The sequence below is a fragment of the Anser cygnoides genome, chromosome 2 (assembly GCF_040182565.1).
Source record: "Anser cygnoides isolate HZ-2024a breed goose chromosome 2, Taihu_goose_T2T_genome, whole genome shotgun sequence".
In the NCBI taxonomy this organism is placed as follows: domain Eukaryota; kingdom Metazoa; phylum Chordata; class Aves; order Anseriformes; family Anatidae; genus Anser; species Anser cygnoides.
Genome location: NC_089874.1, coordinates 45,187,626 through 45,210,144, shown reverse-complemented (window position 1 = coordinate 45,210,144; position 22,519 = coordinate 45,187,626). Strand labels below are relative to the sequence as shown.

Below are 22,519 nucleotides of genomic sequence, written 5' to 3'. Positions count from 1 at the left end.
TTTAAATTTGTGTTTTCACAAATCCACACTGTCTGATGGGAGGGCTGTTGGCTACAGCCGTCCCACTGCCATTTCAAAGCAGCGGTGTAGGAGAAATACATGAGCTGCCAGGCGCCTGCTCCTGTGCTTGCCACAGCCCGACCGAGAGCCACGCTGCCTCTGCTGCTGCCACCCCCGCCTCCAGCACTGGAGTGGGAGATTGCAGTATGAACGTGCACAGAGACTGCAAAGAAACACCTGTGCGCCCTGAAGGGGAAAAGTAAATGCAGAGAAAGAAAAAAAAATTTCGTTTCAAAATTTAAAATTTAATTCTAAAACTACTTTTCCTTCAAATATGTAGCAAAAACGTCTCATCACTGTTTTACACATAGACCAACAAGCAATCAAAAGTCCAAAAGAAGTTCAAAAGACTCTTTTATCTGTCACACAATTTGCTTTTGAGTCTGCAGTCCTGTGTGGTTTCTCAGATGAGCAGATCTCTCTTCGAGGTGTTTCTAACACACCTACTGACTTAGATCCCTATCCTGCAAACACTAATGTGCACATTCTCATCTGCAGTACCCAGGACATATTTTATGTTCTAGGACACCTTCAAATACTATGAGCACCAAAGACGGACATTACACATGGCACAGTTTGGTGAAACGTTACTATTAAAATAAAATTAAAAGGCTCAGCAGTTTTTAAATCAAGGAATCTTATCCAGCCTTAAGTTAGTCAGGAGTTAATAGAGCACAGCCAGCTGTAGCACTGAAGTTGTCTTGCACTGCTGTTGACTTTTGTCCATATTCATGTTGTAGTAGGGATCCTGACCTGAAGCAACTCTCCAGACAATCATTAGCTCTACCCTCACTTTTCTGGTGGTCACAAGATCTCAGAACTTTTGTTATTTGGAACCAAAGCAGAAGCCCTTCAGCTTGTGTGCCTCTTCTCAGATACGCAGGAGCCACTCATTCACACATGCTGCTCCTCTGTTTCCCCTCCCAGATGGAGATCATCCTAGTGATGAGGCAGATCTCTCTTCCTCTCACCCTTGCTTTCAGAAGGGAACATGACCCAGAACTGGGAAATGGGCACTGGTCCTGGCTCTACAGAGAACCACGCTGCCTTTGCAGAGATGTCCGCAAGCAGCCTTTGGATGAAAAAAATTAGAACATGAACTTATAATGAATTTTTTTTTCTCTTTTTGTGCAACCTTGCAAGCCAGGCTGCATTACATGCAGGCTCACAGATCAATTAATGCAATATAGGGTCTTTAGTAGCCTAAAAGTTTTCTGAGATGGGAACAAACTGATGAAGGGAAGAGGTTGGATGACAGAGTCTGTGTATCTGCACATGAGGAATGATGTACAACTGTTTGAACTCACTAGTCAGAGCAACAATGGGCCAGAGAAGGCTGTTACTGCCCATATAAGAAAAAATAATAATAAACTGGATTGTCAATATTTAGCTTGTGCTTAATAGAAAAAGGAGTAATTAAAAGAAAATTCAAAAAGAAGTTGAATAAGGATATAATAAGGAGTAATTAACCCCATTTTGGGTGTAAAGCAATTTCCTCCAGCACATCTTCTTTGCAAATGAGGAACAGCTAGAATTTGGACCAACAGAGGCAGCACTTTTGCCACAACACATACCAATAGAGCCTGTTTTTCACAAATTATGAGGAAGAACAGGGGTGACTAAATCATAGTAAATTCATCCCAAATTTGCATTCCACTGTTTTAAGTACCACTTAAAAATACAGGAACTCAAACCTGTCCCCAAACAATTGCAGTCTAAAGACAATAAAACCAGAGAAGGAAGGAAATGTTTAGCACATACAAATAGTAAATGCTAGTTATCTGATAGCTTATATGGCTGAAGGAAAGAATGAAGTCAGGCATGTCATGCTACTGGAAGGAAGGAGAATTAGAAAGAAGGACATTATGGAAAAGGGGGAAAAGGGCTGGGTAGAAGGTGATGTACTTATGGGCTCAGTTTCCTGGTTCAGAAATCACTCAGAGCCAAGCAGGCACAGCGGTGTGCCTCGTGCAGTCTGTGCTATGACCTGAGAAAGCAGTGCCCCAGGAATGCAGGAGGTTTAAATACATGCAGGCACTGTTTTTAGGCTAGGAGTGTCTTACAGAACTTTGCTGGTGCAACAAAGTAAAAAAAATATTTGACATCTTCAAACATTTTTCTTCTAGGGCATAGAAAAATGCTCCCTTTTAAATTCTTATTAATTCTTTTTGGGTTCAGGTATGAAGTGGATGATTTGGGATTCTCTCTTCTCCCACAATAATGAGCAAGTGGGTATCTGTTCTTTTAGATCCCCTATTGATTTTGTGATTCCCAAGTGTAATGAATCTGCCTGTCCCTCCCCAGACATCAACCCTAGGGTAAGGAGATCTTTACTAAGGGTGTAAATTCAGTAACAGACTGGCTCTGATTGGTGCAGTGTTGCAAATATTTCTGATCTGTGAACACATTCCCAAATTCTTTTACCACTCTTTTTTTTTTTCTCCCCATCTCTCCAGCGAGTATGGAGGACCTCCACATGAGGAGGTCACCATCTCGGTAAGTCCCACACTCCAATAACTATTACTGCCCTGCTCCATCCCACCCCCCAGCAAACTGTCATAGACTTAACAGTTTACCAAGATGTTCAGTTCACAGTTCACATGTCTTACCATTATCACTTAGGCTTTATCCATTTCTCTTCAGACTTATCAACACCGTTTTATGTTGATATTCCTGTTTCTGATGTAATGTTGGTAGCTTGCTCCACAGGCTACCTCACTGCTAACATGTGCTAGTTGCTTTAGGGAGATTAGTCTATACAGCTTTGGCTGCAGCATTATCCACTTTTCCTTCCTTCCTGAAGGTCACCATACATGCTACACACACTGCTGGCACTAGCAAACAATACAACCCACAGGTGTTCTTGTATCCTTCTTTCAGAGCCACATTGTCTCAGCTCACAATGTTCACCAGCCTGTGCATTGCCACGTTTTGTTCCTTGAGAATCCAGCTTTGAGATCTGGCATGTCCTTCTGTACTTGTGGTATTTTAGTTTTCATTCTCTACTACATCCACAGAGTTGCAGGCTTGTTCAGCCTTCATAAATTTCATAAACTGCTCTGGGCGTTCTTCTCCACTTTGCAAAGTACAATTGATCTACATAACTGGTCAGTTGTGTGTTCTCCAGTAACCTTTGGCTGACTGCTTCGTCTCATATCCCAATCAGCGTAAGGCAATTCATCAGGGCCTGTGTTAACTCCCCCAGTTGGAAAAACTGGTTCCTCAGTTTCCATCTTCATTTTGCGTTCCCATATTGAAACCACAAATCTCCCTCCCTCTTATCTTTATTTGGTTCCTATCATGGAGGGTGAAGCATGCCTCAAAATTCTGGGACACATCAACTGATTTAGAACATCCTATTGCCAGAAAAATAAATAAATAAAAAATAAAAGTATCTCATGAGTGTCCGTTTTTCCTGGTACCCACTGCCTGCATAAAAGGCTTTTTCAGTTGGCCTCTGCTTTTCCAGAGAAGGTCGGCGGTGGTGGCATTTTCAACTGTGACATTTTCCCCACTCAGAACATTTTCCTAGTCCATTATACTCCGGGTACCATCTGCTGTACAAGCCATACACAGCCAAGAAGGCTGGCCACAGTCCCCTTTATTCGGTGGATAAGCCCTAATTGCTTAGCCTGGAACAACGCGAGCCGCTGCGCCGCACAGCGTCCCGCTCCAGTCGCTTGTGCCACGGCTTCTCAGGGGTACAATGCCCCAGCCCCGTTTCAGAGGCAGCTGTGACCAGCGATTAGTTCCAACACGGAACAGTCGTGCCTCCATTCAACTTCTGTGAAGAGAGGAGGGAGCAACCGCTCTGTAGGCCTGCAGAAAGCTTTTGTTCCCAGTTTCATGCTAGGAATGAAGCCATGAGGCTGGGAGCCGAGCAAGGCACTGACTGTCAGAAAAGGACATCTGGGATACAAATTGTCAGTCATCCCACCACCCTGCCTGGTGCTAGGGAGGGCTGGAGGGGCATACAGCAGGAAGGCTGGGGTTATGGTGTTGTCCCGAGCTGTGTTTTGGATGCAGACCCAATGAGTACGTGCCAAGATGGTCAAACCTGTTGAACAAAGGGCAGATGACAGCTTTAGTACCCCTCTTGCAGGCTGTATGGCTGCTGGCTCTTAGTATCTGGCTTGGTGCAAGCACTGTGGAAAGAAGGCTTCCAGGCTCATCCTTATCCCATGTGGGTTGCCCATGCTCTGAGCTGCAGGCAGTGACAAAGATCAACTTGCCAACAGGAACACCGCGGTCCAAGGTACTGCTCACCCCACTCACTTGTGCAAAAAGCAAAGACAGGTTAGTCCTAAACAAAGAGAAAAGGAAATGAAAGACAGGCACACAGCAGAGCTGCCTTTTTTTTTTTTTTTCTTAAACAGATAGGTTTCTGCAGTGACAGATGATTAGCATTTACAATAATTCAAATACTAAATATCCAAAAGAATTACTGCCACATAAAATGTGATTGAGGCAGTCTTACATCGTGGCTTATTCGTAATCGGTTACCAGGCAGCATACTAAACACACAGTGTTTGAAATGAGATATAAAGCCAGCAAGAGGTAAATGTAATTTTGTTCTGTTCTTCCTCTTTCCCTTTAAGCAAGGAGGGCATGCTGGAGACAAAATGGGGATTACTACAGTAGAAAAAAATGCAAAACGGCAAAATAAACTACAGCTGAGTTCAACACTGTAATTAATTAAAAAGATACAGCCTCTCTGGTCGTGTGCATCTCATGCAGTTCTGATGCTGCTCTACTGGAGAGCAGCTCACATACGAAACAAAAGAAGTAGGAAGAAAATGGGTATGGTCCATATAAACAGAGATTTGTCTAGTATTTTTGAGGAGTTAAGAAAATACTGTATTAAGGAAGTGTGCATTTCAAAGCTTTGAAAACTGTCTTAAATCACTGCAGTTTTTAGGGTACCAGTTTAGGGGGAATCCAATTACACAGAAACAACCCGCAAGTCATCAATGCAGCCAATTATTACCTCAGGGGTAGAGGATCCCAGCTGCCATTGCCAGTTAATGGTATTTCACCTTAGTCTCCTTCACATTGTTCCAACAACATTGTGTCTAAATAACAAGTACCTCTGCAATACGACTGTATTTTCTTTAAATACTTTTTGTGGCCCGTCTTCAAGATCCAAGAGCTATTTAAGTAGACCAAAAAAGGACTTAACTGCTTATAAAAAAAGACTGTAGCTGTCTTGTCCATGGATAACCATTACCAGCTCTTCCTACCACCGCGTTAAAGGTTGAGTCTACAGCTCAGGCTAGGGTTAAAAGGAAGGCAGCGCTGTGGTTAGCAGCTGCTGCCACCTTGTGAACAAAATTCTAAACACCTTTTCTCCACCCTTTTTAGTCGATCTAACGCAGCAGGGTACAAAGGGGAAAAAAAATCCAACTTTTGCACAAATAAGTAACTTCGTGATAACATCTCCATATTTACACAAAACATAAGACAGCTTCTGACCAGGCCTTAACAAAACAGAGACAGCCTGCAGAGAAAGAAGTTATTTTATACTGGTGGTAAAAGAAGCTATTCCTTTTCCACTGAATTGCAAACAATACCTAATGTTACCCGTACTCAAAAGATACACATCATACCAGCTGCATACTTTGCTAACCAGTACTGACAGGCAAACTTCCCCCCCCTTCTTAAGTCAGTTTCTTTTTTAAAACCTGTGTTCCTTCTGTGCCTGGACTTCAAACAGCAGTACAAGAAAATGTTGCTCTAAAACTATAAAATATAAATGAGTTTAAAGCTATAAATCCAGCAGGCCTCCAAGCACAGGGATCAACAGCTCTTCATCCTCCTTATAGGCACTGTAAGGTTGGATTTGCTGTAGTTCTGACCAGGAGCAGACTGGGAAGACCAGGATTGATCAGGTGAAGAACAAAATATGTCAATTTTCAATCTGGGAAGTACTTTCCAGTGTTGCCCTTTTACCCAATCATTTCCTTTTCAAGGTAACTTTGTAGGGTTACCTCTTTAAGTCCTAGACTCTGAAAAAATTGATGTAGTAGTAGGAAAAATAGGAAGACAGAACTGAGACCAAAAAACAGCTACTGGTTTCCTATGCGCCATTTTTTCACTCCTAGATCATTCTCTTCTCCCTAAAGGGCAAGAAGCGAGAGGCAAAGCTTAGTGACCCATGAAACCAACAGGATCATGAATGGTTCGGGTTGGAAGGGACCTTGAAGATCGCCTCATTCCAAATCCCCTGCTATGGGCAGGGACACCTCCCACCCAACCAGGTTGCCTGAAGCCCCATCCAGTCTGGCTAGGGGTGGGGCTAACATTTCTAGGGATGGGGCATCCACAGCTTCTCTCACCCTAATAGTGAAGAATTTCTTTTTGATACCTAAGCTAAACCTACTTTCTTTTAGTTTAAAGCCATCACCACTTGCCCAATCATTACACTCCCTAAGTCCCTCCCCAGCTTTCCTGCAGGCCTCCTTCAGGTCCTGCAAGGCCACTGTGAGGTCTCTCCACAGCCTTCTCTTCTCCAGGCTGAACATCCCCACCTCTCTCAGCCTTTCTTCACAGGAGAGGAGGTCCAGCCCTCTGAGCATCCTTGTGGCCTCCTCTGGACTTGTTCTAATACATCCGTGTCCTTCTCATGCTGGGGGCCCCAGAGCTGAATGCAGAGCTGAATGCAGTAAACATTTCACATTGTGAACTTGTTCACAAGAATCTTCTTTGGAAGAAGCCTTATGTTAAACTTAATATTTGGGCTCCATTCACCCTGGTTCCAGGGACTCTCCTGTAGCCCTGTACAACCTACCTTTTCAACACTTTATATTTCTTTCTACCTCCTGTAATATTCAGCACATTCACCATAAAAATCAATGGCAATAAAAGTGTAGCTAAACTAAGGATATACAATGTTAAAGGCTCCAGGAAATGTCAAGGCAAGCCACAAAAGCGAATTTCACCGTGAGACTCACACTTTATTCATATTTATGAATGTAGTCAACAGCAGCAGATTTCCAACCATCTACAAGACTTTATGAAACAAAACTGTATCGTCACAGTAACAGACAGTTATACTGCTGCTGCCTGTGCTGCAAAACCATTTATTTGGATGTCCCTGGAGCAAAGTCTGGCGCTGCACATCTTCAGCTTTATTTGGTATGTAAACATGAGTAATGCCACTGTTGCAGCTACGGTTTCACTTGCAAGCTTTTCAAGCTTGCCAGACACATTCTAGCTCTTTTTCATTAAATTTTTGAAAGTTACTTTTTTTTTTTTTTTTTTTAAGATATTAATCTTTGGACTTTTATTGCAGTACTAAATAATGCTGCCTGACATTGCATTTACTGCCAACAGATAGGCAGCCCTGGCATGAGAATAAATCATATTGCTGCTAGCACAGACAAAGAAGTCTTGTTCCTTCAATTTGTCAGTGAAATTGCAGGAATACATATTCAGTCATTCACAAGACACCTTTCTTTTAAAAAAGTACTCACACATCTCAAGATCTGTTGTAACTAGCGGTCATTCTCTCTCACTCATCTATTACAGCTGGCCAAATTAGCCAAAGATCTCACATACATAAGTTTGTATAGATGAAGTACAAAGCGTGCATTATGGAATCAAGGTAATAACTCTCAGTATTAATTAAGAAGCTCACCCTGTCTTCAGTGGGCTTTTGAGAACAATACTGCTCTGTTTTAAGGAATACATGACATTTCTGTTGTAAACTCTGCTTGTGATATTTTCTTTTCCTTTAAGGTTATGTTTTTTGTTTTTTTTTGTTTGGTTGGTTTTTAACCCTTTCATTAGCGGCTTGGAAGGGTCCCTCAAGTAAAAGGAAAGGCTAATATTTGTGTATAGAGGAAAGTTTGTTTGGAAGAGGAAGATTTTTCGGTATTTCTAAAATACACTCTGGCTCTATATCAGCTTGATTGTTTCAGTTTACTTTAAAGAAGGTTCTTCTCTCTTCTGAGTTTTACTCTTATTTTAATAGGCATTCTCTTGGCCATTGTGTCCCGGACAAATACAGATCAAGAATATCCTGATGGGTGCTGGTCCTCTCTTTATTAGCTGCTTTCAAAACAGAAAATCAAAGCCTGAAACTGTTACTGGAAGCTGCCCCAAAGCCAGGAAAAGACTCGTAGTGGTGGGGCAAAGAGGTACGCTGCTGTAACAGGTCAAGACTCTAGAACATCTTCATGTTCAGCTTACAACTAGTAATTCACATTTATCCAGACAAAAGGTGACAAATTTCATGTTCCCTGGGGCCAGGTCCTAATGGATATGACAGAGCACTCCAGAATGCAAATCAAGTGTTTAGATACTGAAGCCAGCTGGTCACTGCTAAGCGTTTCAAAACAATCTTCCTGAAAGTAGTTCAGAAAAGGATAGTTGTAGTGGTTTTGTGGCTTCTTCACGGTATTTTACATTCCTATGAAGTTGGTTTCACTAATAAAACAAGTGGAATAGAGCATTTATTGTATTCATGCAGAAAACAACTCTCTTTTCCTCCCAACCACCCCCCCCCTTCCTCTCTCCTTTGAACACTAGGGTTTTAGCATAACAGCAACAGGTCTGGTATGTTTAAAAGGCTTCTGTTTGATGATAAAAAATCTAATTAAGTATCACCTTTCACATAAAAGCTTGAAGCCAAATCTAGGGAAAAAAAAATAAAGAAGGATAATGAGTGAAAAGTAGCATCAAAATCCTTAAATGTCAGATGTATAACAATCCCATATGTGTGAAGATATTACCTCACTGAAGAGCATCTTTTCAGGTATTTAAAGTCTACTACAGGGAGTAAGGGTCCGGAGAAGCTGACTATAGACAAATACTCGGTGGAGCCCAGGCAATAGGCAGGCTGTGGCTTGTCTGCTCTCTGAATTTTCCTATATTCCCTCAGTTATTCCAGTTGCAGGCTCAGTGAATACTACAGATGTTGCAAATGCGAGCTGGAGTTGATAGGATCTTCAAAATCAATCAAAGTTTTCCTAGGATGAGTTTTGAGAGTTGTTGGAAAAGAGGGTAAGTGTTCCTAACCTAGGATCTTTAAGTAGAGGTACACAAAATCACTTGTCTTTTGGAAAAATCACACAGGCTTTTCTTTTTGCCATTGTCTTCCCCAATTTCACAGCAGCAGTATTTTCTCTCCAATGCAAACACAATGAATGGTGCACATCAGCTTGGGAAGAAGGAATGAAAAACAGTTCTCTAATGAAACATTTTACCTGGCTAATAGCTTTTATTTTTGCAAGCAATGCCTCTGTGTGCCTCCCCACAGTAAAGACTCACCATCTGCCTTTGTTCTAATAAACGAACTCATATTACAGAGTACAAACATACTCATATCCTGAATCAACTGCACCCAGGAGTCATATCTTTTTGCACAATGTATAACTGGTAAATGTTTGCTCCCAAATGTTCAAAATGGCTCACAATCTTTCCTAATAGTAACAAGCATAACCAGCGAAAAATTCATTATTGCTACACTATGGAAGATAAAAATCCGTAAACAAGGACTTACCTATTTTCAATAGCCATATCTGCACACACATCTTTCTGGTATAAATTTCTGCTTCCCAGAATATCCTGCGTGTATTACTAATATTGTACACAATTAGATGTTGCCCTTCTGTCTGTATGTAATTTTTGTCTAGTATTGGAAGCTGAAGGCTTTCATTCCCAAAATTTTACCTTTTAGGTGAGCAACTCATTTAATTGTATGTCACTGCTGGCCTATAAGGCTCAGAAAACTTCTTTTTCCTCCTAGAACCTTAAACGTAATCTTACCTTTTTCCTCCTCCACATACTGGTTTTCACCACTGACTTCTTCAAATATATATCTTTCACACAACTCTTCTAGAAAAACACTCCCTAGTTGGTAATTTGTATCCCTCAATGTTCAATATGTTCAGATACATAACCACACAAGAAAACTAAAAACAACACAAAACAAACAAACAAAACCCAGGAACATCAGCTAGGCCTGTACACGACCTTTCAGATTCCATATACCAATTTTTTCCTCATGTGACCAAGGCTGTATGTTTTACAGTTGGCTGCTTATACTTACAGATGCTACAGCTTTCGGGTCCTGATTTTATATCATTTTGCTACATAGGAATGATGCACATTCGACCATGGGGATAATGCTGTATTACCTGCTTAAACATCATGCCTTTGGAACCCCATAAACATTCAGATACATTAAAGATGGACATAAATACTGTTTTAACTTTCAGGTGAACCACACAAAGCTTGCTGTAGCAGTACTACTTAAAGTTCAAGTGAATTTTTCTCAGCTGCCCATGTTCCTAAGGAAACAAAGCTTACCCATGCGTACAATACGCAATGCATGTGTGGATTTCTGTCTAGTCTTAGCCTGTCTTCAAACACATTGGCCAATATCAACCAAATTTGACAGAATAGTAAAGGTCACAGAATGACAGAAGACACAAAGATGTTATATTTCTGTAAATTTGATGAAAATAGCCAAAAGGATCGTGTCCTTACTGAGAATGGCACATTAACATTCTCTTAATATACGCTGTCCAATTCCAGTAGAAGACAGTGGAGAATCCCACAGAAGAGAGAGACTTTAGGATTCCCTGACTGCAGGAAAAGCTTTAACCAGAGTTCACAATTTATTAAACATCAGATAATGTCATCACAGCACACCAAATCTTAAACACACATACACACACAAAATCAGGTTTTCTTAGTCTCGCTCTTTAGATAATTATTTCTAAGCATTGCTCAGAACAGGGTGGTAGCATGAAGTAACTTACTGATTATGCTTGCCAGACCAGCTGCTAGCTCAGCTTATGAACATTTTCTGCAGACAATTCAGTCTCAGCAGCCCCTACTGATTGAAGACAAATCAAAGAACGATCAATACTTTCATTACAGCGATGGCATAGTAGCTTGTTCGTGCAAGGTGAGCACAATTCAGTGCACGGTGTTTTTTTTTCCAAGTCCTTTTGAGACTATTAACCCTGATTACCTTGCCTCCCTAAGGAGAGTTCTTCAGGTGAGGATTCCAGGTAGAGCTGTCCTTAGCATGTTCTGCCTCTGGTGAGCTTAACATGGGCTTGCAAAGGTTGAAGGGGTGGGGGTGAGTACGGACGCTATTCATCACCACAACAGCCACATGCATCCCTTCAGTTATCACATCTCACAGGATGATGCAAGGACTTCTTCAAGATCCCTCAACTTCCTCCAACTTTACCACAGCTGAAAAAGCTTACCATGATTTGGGGTTCACAGAAGCAGAGGTATAAAGACTTAATAAAGCTTTCCGAGCACTCACCTCAAACTAACCTCTGCTTTATGACAACTACAGCTGGCAGACTTTCTTCTGAGTAGCTGGGTACTTCATTTTCCAGGTCTGACTGGAAATGAGATTGAATGAGAAGAAAAACAAATTCTGCTACTGCTTTCCTTTGAGTGTGTCCTACACAAAAAGTGACGGCAGTTCCTTCAGCAGAACCATAAAGAAACACTCAAGCTACAGCCACTGAAAAGTGTATTATTGTTCAAAAAAACATTTAGTCCAGTGTAAAAAAGGAAGTCAATTGCATTCTGCAATTAAGTCTATTGGGTTGACTCAAACCGTCTTCTTCTTTTTTTTTTTTTTTTTTTTAAAGACTTGCCTACTTTTCAGTTCCTTTTTGGCATGTTCACTTCAGTGCACTTGCCATTGCAAATGCTGACAGTCACATGCCAAAGTGATGAAGAGGGCAATCCTTTGGTCTCATTTACATGCTGTGTGCTCTAAATGAGCAAGCATCCAGCCCTGTAGGACACTTGATGTTGCAGGGTCCAGACTGCACTAAAATCAAGAGATCTCAGGCTACCTCCAGTCATTGCAGAACTGCTGTACTAAAGATGAACATTTGCTAAGGGAAGCTACAAAATGATGATTGCTCAGATTATAATAAAGCTATCACTGTTATACCCCCTTCTTAATATATTTTTCCATTTACTATAAATGTTACTAGACACTTATTACTCATATGGCAGAAAGTGCTAATGGGTTGCACAGTAGGGGTCAGTAATACATAAATCCCCAGGATGATACTCTCCATAAACTAAGGAGATGTCATGTAATAACCATCCTCAAAGAGTCATTAGGAGAATTGCGTGGCTTAATCGCTTTTTCCTCTGAGGCCCAAGTTTTATGACACAATAAATCCAGCTTTGGGGCTCATGGTATCAGTTTAAAAAAAATAATTATTTGCTGCAAATTTATTTACAAACATCTAAACTGTGTAAGACCTCTGGCAGCTTCCATTTGTTAAAAAAAAAAAAAAAAATCTGACTGGTTAACTTTGTAACAGTAGGCTTTATGCTGGAAAATTGTTACTTCTTTCTCTCCCTACACAGAGCCAGTGTAAGTGCTGAAAAAAATACAGTATCACCTTACAGCTAGCTTGTCACAAGCATAGGCAAACACCTCTGATCCGTATCAGAGGAGTATGACTAGGTCATCTAGCAACACACAAGCCCAGTGGAACAACAGCCTGAGTCATACGATCACACAGCAATTTATAGTGCAAGAAATCAGCTCCCTGCTCAGAACAGAGCCACTCTCAAACAGGTTGTTCAAGGCCTTGCCCACTCAGCTTCTCAGTATTTCCCAGGACAGAGGTTCCACAACCTCTCTGGCCCTGTCCCAGTGCCTGCCCTCCCCCTCCCCCCCAAATCCTAGTATTTCACTGAAATCTCCCTTGTTGCAACTTGTGTGCATTACACAAGACCAGCACTGCCCATTGCACAAGCCACCAGATACTTCTGAGCTTTCTCTGCTGCAGAGCAGCTGTTCAAAATGCAGGTGAAAGATCCAGATGTGTTTGTGAGATTTTATCATCCAAGAACAAACAAGAGGTTCTGCAGTGCAAACAGATGGGGATGTCACAGGGAAAGGATGAATTTTCTTCATGCAGTCAAGTCTGTGAGAGCCTGAGGCAGAGCATCAGTACAACGCCTTTTAGTAGTAGGAACAGCAAAGACCAACACCTTGCCTGATAGTGAGAGAAAAGAGTTAAGACCTCTGCTCAGGAAAGGAGAAGCAGAATACAATTCATATAAAATAAAGTACTTCTCACTTACAAATTTCAGTTTCAAATGGGAAACTGACTTGGAAAACCTCGACTGTTTCTGTTCAGCAAATGAAGAACATCTGAAATTAATTAGGGATAAAGACAAACTGATCTTTTAACAACTTCCTCCAAGCATGAAATCAGATAAATTAGGAACATATTTAAAATAAATTCAAAATCGATATTTTGATATGTAAATATATCAAAATGCTGAGAACATTAAGAAGATTATTATTAAAATACTGAAGCAGCTTTTTAAAAAAATACCAGTGACTGAGCCTGTTTCATTCCTGTATCTGAGAAGTTACACTCAAAAGTCCTATGAGTGCTGAAAGCAGATGAAATACCGGAACACTAACAAGTCAACAACAAAAAGAAGTTATAGGAAACAAAAGATATTTATTTTAAAATAATTTTTAATAAAAATGGAAATAACAATTATACCAGTAAATAATAAAAACTAGAGCTTAAAGTTAAAAAATATTTAGTCTGTTCTACCTGATCCTCCAACAATGCTGCATAGGATTTACTTTAAAAACAAGATACTCAGCAGGTTTCCTGATTTGCAAAAACTCTGAAATTTTAATTAGAATTAACATTCGTATTTCATATCTGAGGGCAAAATCCACCAAGAGTTCCTGGATACAGTCATTTCTGGTTTACCAAACAGATGAGCATGCACAAGGAAAAACTACATGCTATTGGCAACACTATTGCTAATCAGCAAGAACTTCTGTCTTACTGAAAGGCTTTTGAAATTTGCTTTGAAGAAAAACTCTTGGAACACGCAAGTCTTCTTTCCTGTTCACAGTTTCTCGGTGCACGTATTCATTGACCACTTGCTCATATCCCTCAGCCTTGAAGAGCTGAGACAAGAACTCTAAAAGAAAAAAAAATAGATTAAAAACCCTGATGAAGCAATTTTTAAAACACTATTCAGCATTTATATAAGCATATGTTCTCATGTGTTAGAGCATGAAAAATCACACGTGCTTTCAGATTTCAAGCTGTTCTATGCAAGCAGACTGCTGCACTTGTACTGAATAAAATCAATACAGGACTCCTCTGGAAACATCAACTTAAGCAAAACAGCTTGCGAAAGTGGGATTTAAGCTCAGGAAAGGAACTAAACCCAGTTTAGTTTCCAAAACTTGTCACATCTGTTATATTTTATTATGCCTCCTCATTCTCCCTGTGACCGACAGTAGTATATTTTCGCTTTGTGCAGCTGGCCTTCACTAGCTGAATACATCACCTACTCCAAATACACCAGGGGTGATCCAGCCTTACAAATGCATCTCTGCTCGAGAAAGAATATCACCCAAGGTTACCAGACCTTCACACGCCATTGCTCAATAGAAAAAGGAACAAAATGGCAAGGTGGGTATGGTGGTACCAAGCCTCCACTAGGTTGAACTGAAAGTATTTCTCATAAACAAAAGAATTTCACTCGAAGCACATCTTCTTTCAGGAAGGCAGAAGTGCCTCACAAACAAGGTGACCTAAGCAGCAGAGAGGGCCGCCCATACCATTGACTTGTCATGTTAACTGCAATTCATCACCCTTCCTTTCCCACAGCTTGTTTCGTTTATTTCAGGCATAATTCCAAAGAAATTGAAGTCACACTAAACTTGTGCTACTTCGTAGAAAATAAAAGCACACCCGTTTTTTCAGTACACAGGTGGAGGAGTGTGATGAAATGGCTGGTCAGGTAGGCATAGGCAGCCCAGCGCTAGAAGACGTGGTGTGTTGAGGGGGAAAAGGAGACCACCCACTTTGGCAGTAATGCAGGCTTTTATCAACTTAAACCCATCACCAAAGAACGTGGACTGGCTGTAAACAGTGTGCGTTTAAAATGGGAGATCCACATCAACGAAATAAAAATAAACAGCTCTCAACTGTGCATCAACTGAAATCTCATTATGAGGAAATTGAACATGTCCTATAAAACAGAATTACAATCACGCACTTCTCCACAAATTTAAGATTATTTAAAACAGTGGAAAAATGGATTCATTGCCATGGAAGATCAGTGGTGTTATCTGACGCCAGATATGTTGCAAATGGGCATCATTCAAATCATCCCATGCAGTACTTAGCCAGTGTACCAGCATAGCATCTCTGCTAAATACAAGAAAAAAAGCACTGGTTCCAAACTGCAAGAATGACAGTCACATTTCTTGTGACTAAAGAATTCTCAGGCATTAAGCAAAATGTTTATGAAAATCAGTGAGATGAATGAGATCATAAAGGATTAGAAGCGGGAGCAGAGGTGGTCCAGGAGAGAGTCACAGACCAGCCCAAGGCAAAACAATTGCTAACACACAGAATATAAGATCAGTTTTCTTTCTTCTCCCTTCCTTCCTCTTCTCCCCTCCCTACCATAATTCTTCCCCCAAAGCACACATTCACACTAGCAAAGAATTTCTCATTCAGAAACAAATTCTAACACATAATAAGAATGGGTTTTAAAATTCCACTGATAGGTTGTTTTTTTTTTTTAATTTGGTCCCTTTAGCATCCATTCTCTTTCAAGAGCTAATTGTTTAAGTAGAACTAAAAATCACTCAGTAAATAATAGTTCTAGAAATGCCTCAATGAAGCTGGAGAACAGCCTGCATTATCTTAGATTTCATCGTTGTCCCATAAAGAATAGAAAGAGCTCAGACATGATTAATGTTTTTTATATATCAGAAGCAATTAGGTAATACATTATGTCATAAAATATGAACATTTACTTGGCTTCAAATCGGTCTCTTCAGTGGCTGTATTTAGCTTTAGACTAAAAGAACAAAGAGCCCACAGAAATAAACACACAGCTCTTAGGACACAATGCCCTATATTTGATAGAGGGAAGTAATGGTTCACTGAAGTTTAGCATGAGGAATTGTGAGTTAGGAGGCGAGCTATAATCTCAGTTCATTTTGAGAGACTAAGCAAATTCCGTCATGTCTCTGTGCTTCAGTTTACCCACCAGTAAACTGCAACAATTACTGCCCTTCCTAAAACATTCAGAGCAATGACAGAATGAAAGACTGTTTAAATACTGTATCAAGTGGAAACACTTTTTGCATCATTTTTATGAAGAAACAGAGGGCAGAATGACTACAGCTATCTCATCAGGATCTCTGCACAAACTTCCCAGTGTTCTAGTCATGTTTCTGCTTTCAAGGTCATCAGTAGGTCCCATCTTCGACATCAGGAATAATCTCACAAAAAGAATGATGGCAAGATAACTGCTTACTTGCTTCAAAAAGATGATTTTTTGGTCTTTCTCCCTTAGGTAACAGTTCTGAATGAAATCCGACAAATTCAGAAACTGCTGCTTGTCACATTACAGCACGTATATACGACACAACAAAAAAGATGGCAAATGAAGTACACCACTATTTAACAGCTCGTCTGTGTAAAACAAAACTTCTATGGGCATGTCAGGAATTCTCTGAAGCACGCTGAAACAGAAGATTCAGAGAAAAGAAAACACTCTACAGTATGTCTTACCTTCAGTAAAAAAATATGCTCTTGTCCCATCTTGTCTAACGTAGAAGTTTTCTCCAAGTTTGCTGCCAGATTTAAACCTGAGCATTGCATGATCATACAGTCCGTAGTCTCTGAACAAGACACACTTGCCTGGTTTTAATACCTGTCATGTAATAATACATCCATGCTTTAATAAGGCAGATTGATTTAGCCATATATATATAACATATACATATATATATATGTATATAACATACATATGTATATTTACACCCTATAGACACACACATAACTAAGTCAAGGTATCCTAACACGTTCAATACACAAGCAATATATGTTTTGAATTAATTCCCTGTGCAACAAAACTGTTGTATAAAAAATGGATTGTTAGCTCTTACAAAAATATTTTTTCCCCATGAGCACTAGGGTATGAAGTGTTCTAAGATATCTGTTTAGATGCTGATCAGCTAAATAAGCTTTTTGCAAAGCTCTTCAGAAACAAAGAAATAAACGTACACTTCAACAATAACAATGAAGTCATAACAGGGCATTTTCTCTGCTGGCTAGCATACAGTCTAGCACACGATTTTGCCAAATAAAATTTAGAATACAATAACATTTTTTTAATGTGAGAAGGAAAAAAAAGTTGCAACATGATAAGAAATAAAAAAGGGACAATTTCAGGAAAATGGTATTGCAATATAATAAGAAATAAAAAAGGAACAATTTCAGGAAAACGGTTTGCAGGTGAGGTTGATTTTGTTTTGTTTTGTTTTAATAGAAATCAAGCTATAAAGAGTTCAGTATTCAGAAATATACAGCCATTAGCCATTCTGACTTTAGACTTTAGATGCATGCAACTTTCCTACCTCAACAAATTCCAGCTGTGTTTGTTGGAAGAGAAAAGGAATATTTACCCCTTGCAAATTTGTACAGAAATCTACAAATGAGCCAGATATCTCCACAAAGAAACAATAATAAGCCTTTTCATGTACATGAGCTATGAACCAATTCCACCTTTAGAAAAAAAAAATCTAACCTGCACCTGCATGAAAAAATCCACCTGCATGAAAAAAAAAATAATCTAACATTCCTTTTTCAAACCACTGACAATAAAATGAACAGGACATCTGATAATATAAAAAAAAAATACACACATATAAAAATAAGTTGGCTATGTCCCTCTGCAGTCAATATATGACTCAGGCTCACCTCAGAGAAATTAAACCATTTGAATGGTGATTGTTCTGAAACTGCCCTCTGTGATGGCCTTTCCTAGCCTATCAACCAACAAAGGCAGTCCAGGGAGCTGAGTCTCTCTAGATTAACGTTAATCTCTGAGCATGCCATTTCTGAATGACCACAGGTCAAGCGTGTTTAATAATAACAATAATGTTCCAACTGCAAGTCACTGTATCTTGTGGAAGTCAATTATGGTTCGCTGTCATCCGTACCTTATCAACACAGACATTTCAGCAATTCATAAACATTATTTGTATCATACAACCTTGAAGCCCAAGTCACAGGATCAAGATAGCATTTTCTTGTGTTCATAACACACATTAGATTAGAATTCAAACCACCTCACAGTACCACGAGAAGAAAAAACACTGCAAAACCTAGTTTAGCCCTTACACTAGGCGAAATAAATACATTCAATGAATACAATGTTAATTACAAATCACCATTACAAGTGGGGCTATTTTCACAGAATAAAATTGTACTTTCAAGCTAAAAAGAATGTAAGTGCTTTAAAGGCTGTGAAATAAGATGTTAAAATACTTGCTTTGTAAATGTTCTTCAAGACAAGATGCATTTTGTCAGGATGAACTGCAGAAAGAACAAATATAAGAGTGACAACATCCACGGAATCTGCTGGTATATTTTCTAGAAGATCATCTTTGGTAAGATCACACTGGAACACTTTGCATCTTTCAGTGCTGTATAAGGAATTTTTCTGGGAGAATGAAAAGAGCGTACTTTCAATTATAATTAGCAGCGTTTGTTACTTCAAAAAAGTAAAAAAATAATTAGTAGAGCAACACAAAAGATGGTGGCAAAAGAACATAAACTTCCACTAAGTGACTAATACAATATGAAATTCATTGCTGGATACTGCAAGTGAAACTACAGCTTCTGGAAGAGACTGTTCTCAGGAAGTCGAGAAGGAATGTGTGTTATGACAATTCAGAAAACATACCATTTCTCTTTTACTGCTGCTTCTATTTTTTTTTAATGTAGAAAAACTGTTAAAAGAAGGATTTCATGACACCCCTACTGATAGCTGATGGCATTTGTGCTCACTAGGGGGCTGTGGTGCCCAGGTACAGGGGCACTCTGCAGGGCCGTGCGGGTCAGGCTGGGGGACAGAGGCAGCTGATGGGGGCCCTGCCACTGACTGCCTCCCACAGCGGCTCTTCTGTGGCCATGGAGTGCTCAGAGGTGCCTGGCCTTATTTCCAGTGCTGTGAGATGGGTTTGGGTGCTACACTGAATCCATTTGGGGAAGTTTAACTAAGGGTCAACATCGCTCACCAGACTCTTCCCCCACCCCTGGGGATGTAGAGCCTTCATTTACTTGTTCACACCAGAATTAGGACTTTATTACCGGTCATTCGGGGTAGGTTCAGGTTGGAAATTAGTGGACATTTCTTCTCAGATAGAGTGGTTAAGATTGGAACAGGTTGCCCAGGGAGGTGGTGGACTCACCATCCCTGGGGGTGTTTAAAGAAAGTTTGGTCTTAGGGATGTGGCTTAGTGGGTAATATTGGTGGTAAGGGATGGTTGGACCAGATGATTTTGGAGGTCTTTTCCAACCTTAGTCGTTCTACGATTCTATGAAATGGATCAGTCTAAATTTTTTGGCAAATCTAGTCTACTCTTCATGCATAAAGGAAGGCAAGAGAAGTCTGTCACTCCAGTCATTTGTAATTTCATAAGCTTCTAAGGACACTCTACAAGAGGTTCCAAATACTACACCAACCTTCACATACTCCACAGCTCTGGGAGAAAAATCACAGGCATACACAAAAATATTCCGATCTTCTTCTAAGAGCGGAAACAAGCAGTTCCCAACCCCACAGCCAGCTTCCAGAATGGTCAGTTTCTGATCTGCAAACTGGGGAGGAAGAAATCCAAAACAAAGCACACCATTTTTGTTTTCCTCATAATACCAGCAGAGTCACTGTTCAATCAGCATATTAAAAGCTATAATCAAGTTTAATTACCATTGATTCAGAAACTGAAGTAGCCATCCATTGGATAATCTTGACACTACAGAAGAAGAATCCTGATTTTTGCAAAATTACAAATCCTTTTAGAATGTGTTAATGTTTCTTAATTACTTACTTAAGGGGTAGATGACTAAACAGATTGCTGTACCATTTCTGTCTTGTCTCATTCAGATATAAAGAACAACAGATGCATCTGACTATTCCCCTTAATGATGTTTTGCAATTAGCCTGTAATTCTGGGTGCTTTTCTTTAAAGCTGTGTTCTGAAGTGCTCCAACTTGCATCTTTAAACATCACATCACTAAATAGACATGTGCCCTAAATAGACAACTTGGCTCTGTGTTCTAGATTCCATTCTTAGTATCCATATGGGTCAATTTTAAACTGAACTGATGCACCTGATTCTGAAGAGGTATCTTTGATATTAAGAGAGACTACGCAGGTCACTGCATGCTTAATGTGTGAGAGCTCCTACCTTAAGGGCTTAATTAGAAGTTTTATTAAATCATTTGAAAACAATCGATCTGTCTCTTACAGAAAAATTGTACAGGGCTCACCTCCCGACATGCTTTTAACTCTTCAAACTCTCTGGTTGTCCAATGTCTGTCTTTAAAGAAGTTGGTGCTGTTTCTTTTGTAAAACAGATCCCAATTCTTCTGTGCCTCTTTTTCCAGTTTCAGTTGCTTGAACTCAGACACCAAAACCTGATCTTTTGCCAGTCTCTCAACCTCTTCTGGGCTAAGGATTCTTGTACTATGGCCTTTTCTTTGGAAAGCCCCATCTTCAGTACCTGTTGTTACTGTGTCTAAGCAATCAGCCGATGTGTTTTCATGGAGCATCCTTGAATCCTTCACACAGATATGAATAGCAAAGACCCAAGGGTGATTTTCTTTTCTTTAACATACATTTCCATCACTTAACTTGGGTAAAATAACCAAGGATCTAGAAGCAGAAGAAAAAAAAACGAGGAAGAGTTACAGCGTGCACTTATTAGGGCTTTATGGTGCTCTCTCCAACATGACAGACTGCAAAACCATCTGACTTCTTGTAATTTCAATCTTCCACCCAAACTAACAGTTGCATATGAAATCACACTGATTTCAAAGTTAAAGAAGATACTTAAAAGAGTCTGCTGGTCTACTTTCTGAATTAAAAAAAAAAAACCAAAAAAAAAAACACCAAGAGAAATATGTGGCAACTCTAAACTTTCTTCACTAAAGTGACTTTAAAAGGACAGGAAGGGCTTTGTTTCTTGTGAACTCCAGTTAGCAACACCTCAGAAAAACTGTAATCGAAAACCAGACGACATGGAGTGCCACTAAGATTGGTAAAACAAGCTGTACTCATGTTAGCATTTCTCCTTCCTGTTCTCACCTCAGTGAGAAAACACTGGTGAAACCATCAGCACTCATAACACTGCGTCACTTGGGCAACAGAGCAAAACCTGCACGGTGGCAAGAAGGCCTGTGGCCAGCCCATGTCAGCGCTCCTTCCCCTGCCTCTTCCTGAGGATCCGCACCCGTTTGAACAGTCGCAGGTATTTTTTTTTCTACAGGTTATGAAAAACGGAGCAATGAAAGAGCTCTTCATAGGCTGGGATCCAAATCTTCTTCCTGATGTTAAACTAGTCCTGACCTCTGCCTTGCCACAGACATCCAGACCCTGGAAGGCAGCACATGCGAATTAAATCCTGCGTGGCCCAGTAACTCCCAGGCAACCAAAGCATGCCATTCGTGCCCACCAGCACCCAGACCCGGGAATTCACATCGATTTACCAAAATGGAAATCAGCGAAAAACAACTAAACTTAGAGAAAAAAAATAGTACTTCAATTTACCAATGGAAAATTGGAAATGGGAAAAAAATGGAAATGAGGAAAAAACGGAAATGAGAAAAAAATGGAAATAAGAAAAAAAAACAGAACTTAAAGAAAAAAAAATTAGTACTTCATTTAGATGTATTACCATAAACGATACAAACATAATACTGCAAACAAAGCCATAAAATACAAATGTGCTAATGAGATAAAGAACTGTCAAAATGTTGTCTGGATTCACTGGTGTCAGACCACGTCCCCTTCTTCTTCCAAAAAGGATGGAGAAGGTTACAGAGAGGGGCTCTCTTGAAAGAAAGCCTCCCCGTGGGTATACCCTCAAAAATAACCTTAACCAGCAAAAGTCCCACTATTCGCCCGGCATGCTAAAAGGGCGCAACATCCACACCTCACAGATCGAGCTCGAAATAAAGCCAAGCCAGTCCCTGCTGGCCGTGCCACGCTAGAATAAGCCAGCACGATGTCAAAGAGAGCTTTTAGAGCCTGCTTCGAGGCCAAAGCGCACCCCAAGCCGCTCGACCCGTCCCCACGACCCCCACGACCCCCAGGACCCCCAGGACCCCCAGGACCCCCAGGACCCCCAGCAGCCAGCCCTGCGCGCATCCCCCGGGGGGGGGGGGGGCCCGATCCCCACGCACCCCGGGCGGGGAAGGCCGCAGCCGCCCTCGCCGTCCCTCCTCGTCCCTCGCCGTCCCTCCCTCCCTGCCTGCCGAGGGCGGGGAGCTCCGGGGGCCGCCCCTGCAGGCCCCGCGCCCCCTCGGCCGCCGCCGCCGCCGCCCCGGAGCGCTTTCCCGGCTGCACCGGGCGCCCGGAAGGGCGCGGGGCGGCGGCGCAC

The 22,519-nt window shown here is 40.7% G+C and overlaps 1 protein-coding gene across 2 annotated transcripts; it reads right to left on the bottom strand.

Annotated features, from left to right (window-relative positions):
* Positions 1 to 10,658: 10,658 nt before the first annotated feature.
* METTL6 (methyltransferase 6, tRNA N3-cytidine) lies at positions 10,659 to 22,462 on the bottom strand. Of its 2 annotated transcripts, none has more exons than XM_048077994.2 (6): positions 22,323 to 22,462; positions 20,409 to 20,793; positions 19,602 to 19,736; positions 18,406 to 18,576; positions 16,641 to 16,782; positions 10,659 to 14,019 (listed from the first exon to the last, which is right to left on the bottom strand). In XM_048077994.2, the coding sequence occupies exons 2-6, from the start codon at positions 20,688 to 20,690 to the stop codon at positions 13,856 to 13,858; spliced, it is 894 nt and encodes a 297-aa protein (XP_047933951.1). In that variant the 5' UTR covers positions 20,691 to 20,793; positions 22,323 to 22,462; the 3' UTR covers positions 10,659 to 13,855. The 2 variants fall into 2 exon arrangements, with proteins under 2 accessions (XP_047933951.1, XP_066848062.1); XM_066991961.1 differs by lacking the exon at positions 22,323 to 22,462 and adding an exon at positions 21,226 to 21,567.
* Between the last annotated feature and the right edge of the window lie 57 nt (positions 22,463 to 22,519).

Coding starts and splice junctions, on each gene's coding strand:
- METTL6 (XM_048077994.2), bottom strand. CDS start 20,690: ATGCTCCATGAAAACACATCGGCTGATTGCTTAGACACAGTAACAACA. Junction 18,577..19,601: donor GAGCTGTGGAGTATGTGAAG/GTTGGTGTAGTA, acceptor TCATTCTCCCAG/AAAAATTCCTTATACAGCAC. Junction 14,020..16,640: donor AGCATATTTTTTTACTGAAG/GTAAGACATACT, acceptor TTTTTCTTTTAG/AGTTCTTGTCTCAGCTCTTC.